Below are 16,311 nucleotides of genomic sequence, written 5' to 3' on the forward strand. Positions count from 1 at the left end.
CTTACATGTGCTTCCAACTAATTCGTTTCTAAAAACAGAAACAAAGAAACCCTTTTAAGAATAAACTTGTGTATCAAACCACATTTCTGAAGAAATCAAACTGCAGCAGATTTCAGTTTGAGTCAGAAGACTGGTACTGTGAGATGATAAACAGTGTTAACTTTGTACTTTTCCACATACACTATATATATTAGGGCTGTCAATCTATATAGTTTTTTTTTAAATCTAATTAAATCACACTTTTTCTGATTAATTGTGATTAAGCGCACACTTCATGAAATTAAACATAGACCATTATCTTGTTTCAAATTGTATGATCATTTGCTATATCCAGCAAACTAAACCCAAAGATTAAAGGGTGTTTCTCAAAAATCTGTATTTTTTGCAAGCTTTTTTCATATTTTATTTAATGTGAGTTGGGTTACTTTGTCCTGATGCAAAGTTTATTGTCCAGCATCAGTGTGTCTGATCTCAGCATCAGTCTCTCTCTACCTCTGGACAGAGGTGGGTAGTAACGAGTTACATTTACTTCGTTACATTTACTTGAGTAATTTTTTGGGGTAACGAATACTTTTCGGAGTATATTTAAAGATGGGTACTTTATACTCTTACTTGAGTAAATTTTTGGGGAAAAATCTGTACTTTTACTTCGTTACTGTGTGTTACGCCCCTCTCGTTACTTTATCTTAATGCAATAAATGTTATAAATGCTTCAGTTTATTCCAAACGCGCCGTCTACTTTTCTCTGGGCAATGAGCGATGCCCATTCGCGAATGATTCATTCTTTTGAGTCAATTCTGTTCAAAGGCTTGATCAAACCAATTGGCAAACGAGTGAATTGGTTCATAAATCAGTTTGAATGAGTCGTTCAGTTCCCTGCCGCACGCGCTGAGCATCTGAAGTGGTTCACTCAGAGTTGTAACGTTTAAGAACAGAAAGAGCGTTGAAAACGTGGCTGGAACTGCACTGAATTGAAATCTGCAAAGGCTATTATTTGCTAGCGATGGAGATCCTTATTAGATGAACACCACGTGTGCTGTCTACTGTTTAACAGGTAATAACTTGGGCTACATTCGATTACAGTACACGATACCACTGTGACATTAGTTTGTTGTACGTGTGTGGCTTATAACAGAGGGGAGTCAAGTTGAATGCAGCTTCCAAAAGACAAAAAATAGCCGATTAAGATTTTATTAATTTTAATACAATCACACCTGTGCAAGTACGTTCAGCGAGTCATATCATCAGCTGCTAAATTCAGATCTGTGATTGCTTGCTGGCGCTTAGCCAGAGATAGATGTGTTTATACAGCACTGCGCATTATAACCAATCACACATGATTCTTTTGAGCTTATTAAAGCATTGGCCAATCAGAGGTGTTCCGATGAGTCATCGCTAAAATGCCGGTGCTTCCTTCACTCGCTCACTGACTGGAGACCTCTTTCTGGCGAATTCTCTCGCAGAAACAACAAAGTGCAGATGTGTGTACGAATCTTTAATTAAGATATTGATTTCACAGTGTTAACAGTTTCAGTGATTTTAATGGGAGTTTCTGAGAGTGATTGAAATCTAGACTGTCAGTGAAAATTATCTTTAATAATGTAAATGTTATTTGCTCTCTTTCTGAACAATAGAAGATTAGTAGCAATATTTATATCACATTAACTTTCAATGTTAAATTCACATTTAATATAAAGTCAGTCGTATTAAAAATATGTTATGGCATGACACCTATATCTGTTACTTAAGTAAACAGACAGGGTTTTATAATAAATTACATAAATTGGAGTAAAGGCTGATGAAATATATACATTTATACACGCACACATACATTACATACATTTTATCTATATATCTAAATAAAAATAGGCTCAGTATATATGACCCAAAGTAACTAGTAACTAACTACTTGAGTAGATTTTTTATCCGATACTCTTTTACTCTTACTCAAGTAACTATTCAAGACTAGTACTTTTACTTTTACTTGAGTAAATATTTCTAGAAGTACTTTTACTTTTACTTGAGTACAGTTTTTGGGTACTCTACCCACCTCTGCCTCTGGAGGTGGAATATCAGGATAAAAACAGCTACAGCTGTGTGCTCAACAATCCCATCAGCAACCAGACTCAACATCTGGACATCACTCAACTCTGTCACACATCTGCAGGTATAGCAGTGCTGATATTAGTGATTGTTGACTGACCTGATCTCTTTCGTTGACTCTTTAGCCGTTCCAGTGGAATCTTTCACACTATCCTTCTCATCCTCCAGGATAGAGCTGATCCCTGTTGTTGCTGCTGCTGCTGGATCTTTGTTGATGATTGCTGTAGTTGGGATGTGCTGCCACTGCAGGAAACTGAGAAAAACATTTTAGGACTGCAAATAATGCATCTAATCCCGAAATCGACAAAGAATGCAAACTCTGTTGTTTATAACTCATCTGTATTATTGTTAATGCAGTCCAGACACAGGAGGAAGTCTGAACTGATTCAGCAACCAAAAATAAGAAAAACGATAAGATCACTCATGACTGTGTTGCAAGAAGATGTGTTGAAGTCCGTTAATCTGATTGAAGCTTGCTGATTAAAGTTGTGTGTGTAATGTGCAGCAGGCGGTCAGTGAACAGACATCTGAATAACGGCCCAACCGTCATTATTATTATTACCTTCAGTAATGAGCAGATCAAAAGCATAGGATGGTTTAACCTATTTACTATTAGTGTTTGTACTGTTTGCACTCAGTGTTCTGTGAATACTAATATACAGTATTTCCATGTTGAAGGGTTATTTAATTTTGCAGGCCTACAAAAGTTCTTTAACATAAACTATTTATGACATACTCAACATGCATGTGTTACTCCTGACAAGGGCTAATGGATTTGCAGAGATCACAGTGTTTCATCTGGTATAGACATGGTGTTGCCCTCTTTATCTAACAGCACTTTTTTATTTACTTCAGAAAATAGTTTTCCCAGCTTGGAAATACATATGGACACCAGTGACTTGTTAGGTCCCTGGCGCTTAGGAAAGAGGTGGAGGTTAACCATCTGAGGGTGCTGATCTGGGCATAGGCTGAGCTGGAGATGGGTAGACAGAGGCTGGGAAGACAGAGACCTCTGGTGACTTGAACTAGCTGCCGAGCTGGAGCATTTAGGAAGGAACTAGTGGATGGACTGCGACAACTCAAGTATACGACTGCAGTGAGGCTGTCTGCGAATCCGTCCACAGCAGGGCTGAATAACAGGAAGACTAGGGAGTCAAAAAAAAAAAAGCGATTGTCAGCATCCTTGATCTTGGTTAGATTCAGCTCAAGCACCACCAAGTCCACCATGCTCTTGTGATTGCCTGAGCAGTAGCCTTAGTAGCATGCAGAGCCAGATCAGTTGCTGTGTGCAGCTCCTTAAAATCCTCAGGACTCAGGCCAGACTTGCCATAGCACAGAGGAGTTTGGTGTGAAACACTGCCTTCATGTCCAGTGCTGAGAGCATGGCCAGGAGGTGGTCATGCAGGGCTTGGATGGGTGCATGGCCTTGGCTTTCAATCTTCAGAGGGGGGAGCTTGTCATATCCCCTTTCTTCAGTTCCATCAAGGTGAAGATGGCAGAAGCAGAAGAGTGGATTCGCTCTGAGTAGAGGGAGTGCCTCGCCTTGGTAAGTTCATTTACAACGTCCTGACAGGAACTATTGTCAAAGCAGCTGTGGCTGGGCTCTTCTGGAGCCAAACAATCTAAGCCGAGTTCCTCCACAGCCTTGGCGAGGGTTCAGATCAGTTCACTGTCTGTCCCGTGGTGACTCTTTGGGGAGAAGGGTGCCAGGATCCTCTCCGAAGCAAACCCAGTTGTCTGCATCTAAAGCTATCAGCGACAGCTTCCTCCTCTGATCTGCCGAAAGAGATCAAACTCGTCGCTGCAGACGAGGGGCACTGATCCTCATGTGTGAAATGCACCAGCGAATCAAACTGCTATGGGCAGAGTGAAGCACGCAGGACCTGTGCCAGCATCAGATCGCTCGAGACTGGTAACTCAGCACCAACCCATATAGCCTGCCAGCTCCTCCTATTTTGGTGAGCTGAAATGCCATTTTTATATGTAGACACACAAACATGAACCAATCAGACTTCAGTGTTCAGTAAACAGGAGTTTCCCCACAGAGTTTTATGCAACATGTGAGACCAGTTTTGAAAAGGGAACTCTTGAGTTTCATAGTAGGTTTAGAGTTGACAAAACCAAGCAAATCCAACTTGGTTTAGATCAGATTCATCAGTTTCACAATGCTCAATAAAACACTCTCTGTCAGCTCAGAGTTTGATCCAGAGTTTAACTCTGGAGCCTGTGCACCTGTAAGTGTGACCTGCAGCAAATAGCCAAACACGTGAAATAAGGAGAGTGTCCGTTTGATTAGCTTATTGCAAGATAGAAATGAAAAAGCCAGCATGGGTCACCAGCGTGAGTTTCCAGCGCTTCGAATCATTTTTGAAGCAAAGGTTCTAAAAGCTTCTTTTTGTCCTGCTCTTGTTACTGCAGTGATAGTGAATCACATCAGCACAACAACACTGGCTAGTCCTGTTATAGGGCCTGAAGACAGACTTGATTTGTAAATATATTGATAAAAACAGACAATTACTATTATTAGAGATTGACTGAGAAATGGTTTTGCCAAAATCTTTGTCTCATATTTACACTGCTCTACTCTCATCACTTTCATTCACAATATCGAGTGGCGCCATCTGCTGGATCTTCATCTGCTTCCTCTGTCAACCTCAGAAAAAAAATTATAAAAAAAAAATCTCCATAACAGTCTTAAATAGCTGTTCATACAGTAGTAGCAGGACAGAAAGAAACTCTTCACCTACAAACTAAACACCTCTGCTCTGAGTGAGCAGTCTAACACACAAACTGTTTATCCATCTATCTATCAGATCAAACCACATCTCTAAATAAATCACCACAGCAGCCTTCAGTCTGACTCGGAAGATGAGCGTCATTAAAACTGGCACTGTGAGACCATCCACGGTTTTTACTTTGTACTTTGGTTTTTTCTATTCAATAAAACTGATAATTGAAATACACAACAGATATACAGCTCAATTCTGAATAACAGCCAGCTGAATTAAATCATTATATCACATGCAAACGCAGCGTGTGAACTAGGAGGAACAAACTCTTATGAGGGAGGATTCATACTCGGGTGTTTTTCACAGATAGTTCTGTTAGATCAGACACTGAACTGGTAAAGAAATGTTTCACGTGTTTATTCTGTTCTGTTTGTGCGGGTGGCGTCTGATTGGTAAGTTATAAAAACATTTTTTTTTTAATAACAGCGGCTGCTACAATTTGAGACATACAGTAAAAAGGTATAATAACTGTCACTGAGGCGGTACACTTTAATATGAACACTTTTGGTATAAAATACTTGAGATACTTGAGATACTATGCACCTTTTAAAGATAAATAAGGTACAAAAGTTTACTCTTTGAAAGTTTACTGCCCCAGTGCTTTTGTGTTATTATTATTATTATTATTATTATTATTATTATTATTATTATTATGTATTTATATTTTTTTTCTGACAGAGTACTGTTCAAATTAGATTTTTTTTTTCAGTGTAAAACCATTATTAAAGACGGGTTCAGTGAGGCTGATTTGTCTACTGATCTAAAGGCGTCATTTATTTAAAATATGTATTGAATATATCAAACACAAATAAACTGGCACTTTTAATCTTCAATAATTATCATGCATTAGTTTTTAATAAATCATGTAACTTTATACATTGATTTTCATCTACCACAGAACTTTAAAATAAATGAAAGATTTGACATGTGTTGCATCATCGCGATTAATCTTAAATCTAGATTAAATCTAGGCATAACTAATAATTATGTTGCACCAAACTTTAAACTATTTTTTTTTTTAATTAGCAGACTTACATTTAAACCTTAATTTTGATCCTGGTTTTATTTTACATTTAATAAAGATTAACTTTAGTCTCTCCGTTATTATACATTTAGTGATAATAATACTGTAAAGGGGATTTCAGGCTTGTTATAGTTTGTTATATGTGGTTATCGTTTATTTTTTCATAAATTATGCTGCCATTTTACTCCATTAATTGATACTATAAATATATATTGGAACATTAACATTTTTGCTGTTTAATGGTGAATCCATCATGGGGACAAAATTAACCACAGACGAAAGTTTTTAATCAGAATTATAATCCCTGGACTTTTTAACCTGTGTTTAAAATGAAGTGTTGCTTTTAACATCAGCCTGTACATATTATAAGAAACATTTTTAATGAGCTAAAAAGAATAGACGTCACACCTCTGTTTATCAATTTGCACTGGCTTCCAATTGCTGCTCGTATAAAATTCAAGGCATTGATGTTTGCCTACAGAACTACCACTGGCTCTGAACCCATTTATCCAAATTTGTTACTTCAGACTTATGTGCCTCTAGAAGCTTGTGTTCTGCAAGTGAACGTCGCATTATTGTTAATCCCAAAAGGCACAAAGTCACTTTTACGGATCACTGTTGCATTCTCCTGGTGGAATGACCTCCCCAACTCAATCCTTATCCATCTTCAAGAATCAGCTTAAAACACATCTCTTCCATCTTTATTTGACCCTCTAACTTTAACACTCACTATTCTAATTCTATTCTTGATATATATATATATATATATATATATATCCCAGGCCAGGTCATCTGGCGCAGCACCCCATCACTCTCCTTCTTGGTCAAATAGCCCTTGATGCCTTCAGTGTGACTCTACAATTTTCATAGTCATGAAAATAAAGAAAACTCTTTGAATGAGAAAGTGTGTCCATACTTTTGGTCTGTACTGTATATATATATATATATATATATAACTACCTTTCTAATCTTTTTGTATTCTATTCATTTTCTTTTCATTTTTTTATAAAATTATAAAAAAAGGCCTCCAACATGCTCTATTCTTTTTTCTATTCTATCAGTCTTGTTTTTATTTATTATATTATTTAAAAGCCCATGCTACGTGTACTGTGTTAACCTAACTGAGACTTGTTATAGCACTTATATATCATTGCTCTTTTTGTTGTTTTGATTGCTTCCACCGTCCTCATCTGTAAGTCGCTTTGGATAAAAGCATCTGCTAAATGAATAAATGTAAATATATTACCTGTTAATTTTTTTTTTTTTTTTTTGATGTTATGCTGTTATTCTGGATGTTCTCAAGGACATGTGCAGACCATAAAAACTACATCTGATCATAGGCTCTGTAAACTCTCAGAAGCTTTAATCAGTGTAAAATCTGTTTGTTGATCAGGTGTGTTTGGTGATTCAGTGTCAGTGACGGAGGGAGATTCTGTTACTTTACACACTGATCTTACTGAAATACATGAATACGACAACATACTGTGGAGATTTGGAGCTGATAAGGTTCAAATATCTAAAATGAAGAAAAAGAAGCAAATCTTCTTCACATATAATGAGACTGATGAGAGATTCAGAGACAGACTGAAGCTGGACGATCAAACTGGATCTCTGACCATCACAAACACCACAACTGAACACACTGGAGATTATAAACTAGAGATAAGTGGAGCGAAAAAAACATCAAAAACATTCAGTGTTTCTGTTTATGGTGAGTAGAGATCATCATCTTGTTCTTCACATGTTCTTATTTTATTAAAGCAGTATTCGGTAGAAGTTGAGCTCCATCAACAGCATTTGTGGCACATTGTTTCATTACTAAATAGAAATAGCATTTGAATTATTTCAGCTGTAAATTGTTTAAATTACAATTATATAATAACTTTAAGGTTTAGGGAGTTAAAATGTCTTGGAAATAAAGTTATAAAATTGGATAAATATTTTAGTGATATTCATTCATACTGATAATGTTTATGTACTGTGTCTTTACTACGGTATTTTAACATTTACTGATGGGCTCCATTGACTTCCATTGTATTTCACTGTAGCACCAGTAGGGACAAAAAATATATATAATATATAATTGTTTGTGGTAATCAACATTATGCTACAAATCCTGTCAATTGAGCTTAACTGGTACTGAAACCAGAATATTTATATAACTATTTACATAATCATTCAGTTTTTTTAGATGAAAACACTGACTGACTGTTAACACTCTGAACATTTACTCAACATATTGAGCCCAAAATCTGGATTTCTCTTCATTCTCTGATGTTTTCAGCTCGTCTGCCTGTTCCTAACATTACCAGAAACTCTTCATCATCCTCCTCCTCATCCTCAGAGCAGAATTGTTCATTGGTGTGTTCAGTGGTGAATGTGGGTCATGTGACTCTCTCCTGGTACAAAGGAAACAGTTTATTGTCCAGCATCAGTGTGTCTGATCTCAGCATCAGTCTCTCTCTACCTCTGGAGGTGGAATATCAGGATAAAAACAGCTACAGCTGTGTGCTCAACAATCCCATCAGCAACCAGACTCAACATCTGGACGACACTCAACTCTGTCACACATGTTCAGGTACAGCAGAGCTGATATATGTGATTATTTACTGAGCTGATCTCTGTCTTCTTTTGAAGATCAGCCGGACACATTTACTTCTCTCTATTATCATTACAGCGCTGGATGGACAGTCTACTTCACAATCATCTCTGATCGTGTTGATCTCTGCTGGATCTCTGTTGATTGTTGCTTCAGTCGTGATCTTCTGCTTCTGCAGGAAACACAGAAAAACTGATCAAGAAGGCAAGTGTTATAGACTGACTTTAGCAATTATAGTGTATTTTAAATGTTTTAGTCAAGTGATAGCCCCAATTAGAATTGAGTCAAAACAGTTCTCATAATTTCTTAGTTAACACCCCCTAGATCATTTCTAAAATAAACCGACAATTTCTGTAGACTTAACTTAAATCAAAATACACATCTGTTTGTATATAATGACACAGGGCAGCACTTTTTATTCATGTCACTGATACACACACACACACACACACACACACAGAGATTCTGCATTTCTCAAAGTGCATCATAATACTGGAAATGCAAATCAGCAACGTAAGTCTGCATTAATTAAAAAAAAAAGCTTTCTTCATTTATAAACAATATTTACATGTGTAAGGATGCAGCTGGATGAGTCAAATTAAATCTCTAATGATGACTTTTGTTGGTTGATTGTTAGTTCGGATGGAGTTTTGTTGTTTTAATGCATCTTTTCTTGTTGAAACAGTTGAGCGTCATGAAGAAGAGATCACTTACGCTGCTCCAGTGTTCTACAGAAGAAACACACAGACATCAGTAAGACAATTGATTCATTTATGTTGAGAGACTTTATATGATTTCTGCAGATGAATATGTGTGTGCACTTGTTTTTGCCTGTATAATGATCCATCACCACAGCACAATCAGAGGTTTATAAAAGCCATACAATCTTTATTCAATGCAAGAAACACTTGTTACTTATTGTATATATATCACATTACATCTCAATCAATCTTCAGGATGAACATGCCACATTTACTGTTTTTATATCTTTTGTAATGTGTTTTTAGAAAGTTCAAGAGGACGATCATGTGGATTATGCACCAATCAAAATGAGAAGATGATCAAACGTAAAGTGTGATACATAAAGACTGATTAATGAAATGGTCTCCTAAAAACTTCAAAAGAATCTGCCTTTAGTAACCATGTGTTTAAATCTCATGAAAAAAATAAAATAAAAGACACGTACAAAACGCAGATGCAAAATGCTCATCGAAAGGAATGGAGACCCCGCTGTGTTCTCATGTATTCATTTATTTACGTGTGGTTTATCTGTTGGACAGAAAACGTATTAGTGAGCATGTGTACTGCTCAATGTCTGTGTTTGATGTCTGTTTGTGAGAGTGTGTGAGGTGTGAAAAGTGTGTCTGTCAGTAGCGTGTGGTTGAAGGGCTTTTTCCATTCCCGCTCACATAAAACCGTCGACTTCTGCTCTACAGAAAATCTGCTTTACTGCTAAATATTAAACACATAATGCTCAAAATAAACAGTGATATTACTGTGGAATAAGAAAGTATCATATATACTTTGTGTGCATATGCATCATGATCTTATACTCATGCAGTGATCCTGCAGTTAAACAGTTCTAGTTTCAGAAGTTATTTCCAGCTCAAGATGTCTTTCTAATAAGTATTCTTGCTACCTTTTTTCCACAGGTCATATCCTTATTTTTCTGTCAATGTCTGGGTCAGTTTTGAGAATAACTTAAAACTGTTCCTTGCCGCTGTCGCCTCTGGCTTGCTTAGTTGGGGTCACTTCATCTACAGCGATATCGTTGACTTGATTGCAAATAAATGCACAGACACTATTTAACTGAACAGAGATGACATCACTGAATTCAATGATGAACTGCCTTTAACTGTCTTTTTGTATTATTGACACACTGTTTTCCTAATGGATGTTGTTCAGTTGCTTTGACACAGTGTATTTTGTTTAAAGCGCTATAGAAATAAAGGGGACTTGACTTGACTCATTTCGTTCACCTGTGTCTTTAGCGTGTCCTATCTGTTATTATTTTTCGTTTCATAAGCACAGCTTTACAAATAGATCCACGCTTCAACTCCGTCCTTCCAACCTGGCCCTGACAGACTGACCCCCCCCCCCCCCCATTTAAAAATAAAAGGCATTCTAAATTTTTCAAATATTAAATGACTTCGATAAAATAACAAGATACATTTATTCTTGTTTCTCCCACAAGATCAAAAAGTTTCTCATCCTTCTCACCTCATCCATTTTTTTTTCTTAAAGGGTCTTAAACAGGAAGCTACTCTTGATCTACAAACTAAACACACATGCTCTGTAAACCCCCTCTCATCTACAAGCTGTTTGTCCATGCAACAGATCAAACCACATTTCTGAAGAACACAAACCAAAGCAGCTTTCAGTTTGACTTAGAAGATGAGCTTCAGTAAAACTGGCACTGTGCTTGTACTAAAACTCATAATTGAATACACAACCATTTTAAACACTACAACTATGCTCTATTTTATCGTGAAATATAGTATATGCACAATTCACACAACATTCTTCTGCTTTTAGCCATTTAACAAAGTCAGGCAGCTACCTGACAAAAAGTATGTTAAACGATAAAAATATTGTTTTGTCCATTAAGAAGAGGTAATAAGGCCCAGATGAATTATAACATTATATGATATGCAAATGCTGCGTGTGAACTAGGAGGGTCAAACTGTTGAGGGAGTATTCATTATAGCTTGAGTGTTTTCAGCGGATAGTTTCATCAGATTAAACGCTGAAATACTGACGAAAATGTTTCATATGTTTGTTTTGTTCTGTTTGTGCTGCTGGCGTCTGATTGGTAAGTAATAAAAACATTTTTATGGTTTATTAAAAAAAATATGAGATGAAATATAGGATTCTGTTATACACAGAAAAAAGGTTTAAAACTTTGGCGCTACACTTTTTGTACTAAAAAAATACATTTTAAATCCTAATGTCACCCTGTAGTGATGTAAATGTAAATGATTTGCATGGAGGCTCAGAATGACAAAAACTTATTTTAAGTTGCATGCAAATGTAAGCCCATTATTTAAATTCTGTTAAAAATAAATTTTATATTTGTTTTCAATAAATTATAAAACTTTATGCATTGATTTTCTCTACAGCAGAGAACAAACAAAATATTAAACATGTGTTGCACCATAAAAATTAATCTTAAATAGAGATTAAATCAAGGCATATCTAATCTTTATATTGCACCAAATTTTATATTTTGTTTAAAAATATGCAGATGTACATTTAAACCATTATTTTGATCCTGGTTTTACTTTACATTTAATGTAGATTAAATTTATTCCCAGTGCTCCATTACTTTAAAGTAAACTCCCTAAGTCACATGACTGCAAACAAACTGTTTATGTTTTTAATGTGTTAAATAGCCTGGAATATTTCATGTGAATATTAATATTTTATTCAATAATCCACCAAACAGGCAGAGAAGCTCAGGAAACACTAACATTGACGAGCCCAGACAAAGAACTGAACAAAACAGAGAATATACGATATATACACCGACTAAATATGATATTTAATTGAACAATATGTGAATTGAATCATAATCACTGGAACAAACAGGCACCAACTAGAAAACTCGGTCACACAGGCTAACAGAAAACAGAAGAAAACACAATCAAAAAAAGCCAAAACAGAACAAATAGTGTCTGTTTGATTCTCTGTAATGAGAGAAGTTAACCGTTTACCACAGCAATTTAAAGACAGTTGACATTTTACATATTTTATTTTTTACCCACAAGAGCTAAACAGAAAGGTTCTGCTAGTCAGTTATAAAAGAAAGAAATGGAATAATAACAGCTGATTAATTAAAATGTTCTTCTTTTGTAATTACCTTCATCTGTTTGTTGATCAGGTGTGTTTGGTGATTCAGTGTCAGCGACGGAGGGAGATTCTGTTACTCTACACACTGATCTTACTGAAATACATGAATACGACGACATACTTTGGACATTTGGAGCTGAACAATTTATCATAGCTAAAATTAAAAAAAATAGAAACAAGCAAATCTTCCCCACATATAATGAGACTGATGAGAGATTCAGAGACAGACTGAAGCTGGACGATCAAACTGGATCTCTGACCATCACAGACATCACAACTCAACACTCTGGAGATTATGAAATAGAGATAATTAGTGCAAGAAAATCCACAAAAACATTTAATGTTTCTGTCTATGGTGAGTAGAGATCATTCGTCTTGTCCTTCACATGTTCTTATTTCATTAAAGGAGCATTCGGTAGAAGTTGATCTCCATCAACAGCATTTGTGGCAAAATGGTTATTTAGATGGAAAAAAAAAGTTGAAAAACAAATGTAGATTTAATTAGTCTGTGTCTTTTTTTTTTTTTTTTTAGAAAATCTCAAGTCTACAGTGAGCCACTTATGTCAAATTAATTGTTGGAGGACTTAATTTTATTAATTCTTCTGTTAAACCTTGTGTAGAATTTTTTTCTGTAAACTGTTTTAATCGTGTTTAAAGAATACACTCAGGATTTAAGGAGGACAATATTTTATAGTGATTTTTGTTAATTGTTTATGTACTGTTTTGGGAATCAACATTATGCTACAAATCCTGTCAATGGAGCTTAACTGGTACTGAAACTGAAAAAATAAATAAGAATATTTATATAACTATTTACATATTAAAATGTTTAATAGTTCAGTATTTTGAGATGAAAACACTGACTGACTGTTAACACACTGAACATTTACTCAACACATTGAGCCCAAAATCTGGATTTCTCTTTATTCTCGTGTTTTCAGCTCATTTGTCTGTTCCTGTCATCCGCAGTAACTCTTCACAATGTTCTTCATCATCCTCATCCTCAGAGCAGAATTGTTCATTGGTGTGTTCAGTGGTGAATGTGGGTCATGTGACTCTCTCCTGGTACAAAGGAAACAGTTTATTGTCCAGCATCAGTGTGTCTGATCTCAGCATCAGTCTCTCTCTACCTCTGGAGGTGGAATATCAGGATAAAAACAGCTACAGCTGTGTGCTCAACAATCCCATCAGCAACCAGACTCAACATCTGGACATCACTCAGCTCTGTCACACATGTTCAGGTTCTTCCACAAGTTATTCATTGAGCTGATCTCTGTCTTCTGTTGTAGATCAGACTGATTCAGTCACTCACATTCATGACTGTCTGTCTTTTCCTCTCCTTCAGTTCCTCCAGTCTCCGTCTCTCTGATAGAGTTGAACTCTGCTCCTGCTGCTGGATCTCTGTTGATTGTCGCTGGATTTGGGATTTTCTGCATCTGCTGGAAATGTAGGAAAACTGATCAAGAAGGCAAGTGTTATAACAAACAATAATATACTCAAATCTCCTCTAAAAATATGAATTAGTTGATAGCCGAGTATTATAATCAGAGCTTGGTAGATTACTTATGAATTGTAATCAGTTACTGATTACAGATTACATGAAAAGAGTTGTAGTCAGTAATATAATCTCTTAGATTACACATTTTTGGTAACGTAATCTGATCACTTTTGGATTACATTTAGATTACATTTGTGCTAACCCTTATTTGATATCCCATATATTCAGTTAGCCTAATCTTGTACTTTTTTGAAAATATATTTAAAAATATATACATTTTTATTCACCAAAAAGAGCCACAATAACTTCTTTTTCAAGTGCAATGTATGGACATTTAATACTTACAAAATACTAACACTAATGTACATTGCTGTCAGTGTTTGCTAGTAACACTGAAAAAAACAAAAATCACATCTTATGATTTTAAATCATATTTATTTATAATAAAGTAAATAAAAAAAAAACAATATTGAAAAACATTACTACTAGGTAGAATATTTAATCAAAAAAAAAAAAAAAAACACTAGCAGTGTGTACAACTGTATCAATGAAAAACATCAAACAATAGCTACATTGTGAACATGAATTTTGAAAAAGACTCAACTCACACAGCGATGACATTTCTATCCATCTCAAACCATTTTAAGTGCATAGTAACAATGAGAAAAAGACAAACAATAACAACATTACAAAAATGAATATTAAAGAGGATGAAACTCACAACAATAACATTGCTAATACATTGAACCATTTTTAAGAGTTCAATCAAAAGAACCCTTTAGGGTTCTTTGTAACCAGGAAAAAGGTTCTATATGGAACCTTTTAGGGGTTTATTCATGATTATTTCTTTTGTCCTTTCCGGATTAAATATTTCATATAATTGACAAACATCAAGACCCTAAAATATAAAAATGTAATTCACATAAAAAAGTCACCCATGAATACTGAAAAAAGCAAACCCAAAGTGCATAGAACTAGTCATTTATTTATATTAACAAAAATAATTACTATTACTGAAAGAATGCTACTGTAATTTCAAGTATTCAAGGCTTTAAATGTACAAATCACATTAAAACACAAAAATAATGAAAATAGAGTTTCACCTACATCTACATATTACAAAATAAGTCCATTATAAAATTACATTAATATATCACTAATAAATAATGCAAATATACAGATTCATCTAAATTCCCATCAGGGTTAGAACAACATCAAGTACCTCAAAACTACAAATCCATATTAATATAACTCACAATGGAAATATACAGATATAAAAGTACTTCAAATCTACAAAATCATATTAATATCACTCATAATAAATGTGAATACATAGATTAAAATTCAGATCAACATTTCAGAACATCAAGTATTTCACATCTAATGTACATTAATATCACTCATAAAGAATTGTAATTACAGATTCAGATTCAGGGGTTTGAAGCTTCATGAAAAACTATAGTCGGAGTTGGCTTTACTGATTCCTGCAAGTTGGAAAACATATAAATTATTTATGAAATAACTTGAATCTTGCATACTTTCTTCCGAACAATTCGGGATGTGACTGACCATTTTTTACCACAGTGGTAAGGGCCAATTCACTGGCTAGGTTGCACACGCAACTCACAAACAATCATGACCACAGAAACTTCAAGATCAATGCAATATTCATTAATAAAATAGCTTGGTTGGATAGCATACTGAAAAACTAAAAACTGTTTTGAATTTAACTAAACTCGCAGCTTGATTATTGAAGAGACACTACACAAACATTATTCACACATGCCGTTTTCACTTTCTCTCAGTTGTTCATTTAAATAAAAATGTTATTTGTTCAAGCTACATTATTTCTGTATCTGATTTAAAGCATGCAGAATGCTAGATCTAAAGGCCAGTTGCCTCCACGTCTTTTATTTAAATTGTGCAAAGGTTTTAGTTAGAAACTGAGCAGCCCTCTCTCAATTTTAACATCTTTGTATTTCTCCTGCTATTACAAAACAACTGTCAATAAGAGTAAAACATTCTTCATTAGAACATTATTCTACAAGAGCAAGACATTTTTATTTAATTGTGTTATCACATTCACAGAGCTACATGCAATCAAGTGATCGTGGCTGTCAATTCTTTAAAATGATGGCATCTCAAATATCTGCTCATCACGATGAACGTCATACAGTTTGGAAATCAAGTTCAGATCATTTTCTGAACCCCCTCCCACCAACACAAAGACATGACATATCAAACTTACATTGTCCAGACAGAAGAGAAACTTGATGCTTTCTCTGAATAAAGATGGTAAGATAAGCAGTGCGGCATTGTTCTCCAGATCTGCAATATCTGTTTACACAAAAACAACAAAACAAAACAAAACAGGTTATTGGTCCACATTATATTTTAGCTGTGATGGTTGTCTCGGTTTACATTCACAGTGTTTTTGGAAACCCTGTAA

At 35.1% G+C, this 16,311-nt stretch overlaps 1 protein-coding gene across 1 annotated transcript; it reads left to right on the forward strand.

Annotated features, from left to right (window-relative positions):
- Positions 1-5,235: 5,235 nt before the first annotated feature.
- Positions 5,236-13,634, forward strand: LOC132131357 (SLAM family member 5-like). Its single transcript, XM_059543380.1, has 3 exons — positions 5,236-5,284; positions 7,310-7,627; positions 13,306-13,634. Exons 1-3 carry the CDS (start codon positions 5,236-5,238, stop codon positions 13,632-13,634), a joined length of 696 nt encoding a protein of 231 aa, XP_059399363.1.
- Positions 13,635-16,311: the final 2,677 nt, after the last annotated feature.

This window comes from Carassius carassius, chromosome 48 (assembly GCF_963082965.1).
Source record: "Carassius carassius chromosome 48, fCarCar2.1, whole genome shotgun sequence".
Classification (NCBI taxonomy): Eukaryota; Metazoa; Chordata; class Actinopteri; order Cypriniformes; family Cyprinidae; genus Carassius; species Carassius carassius.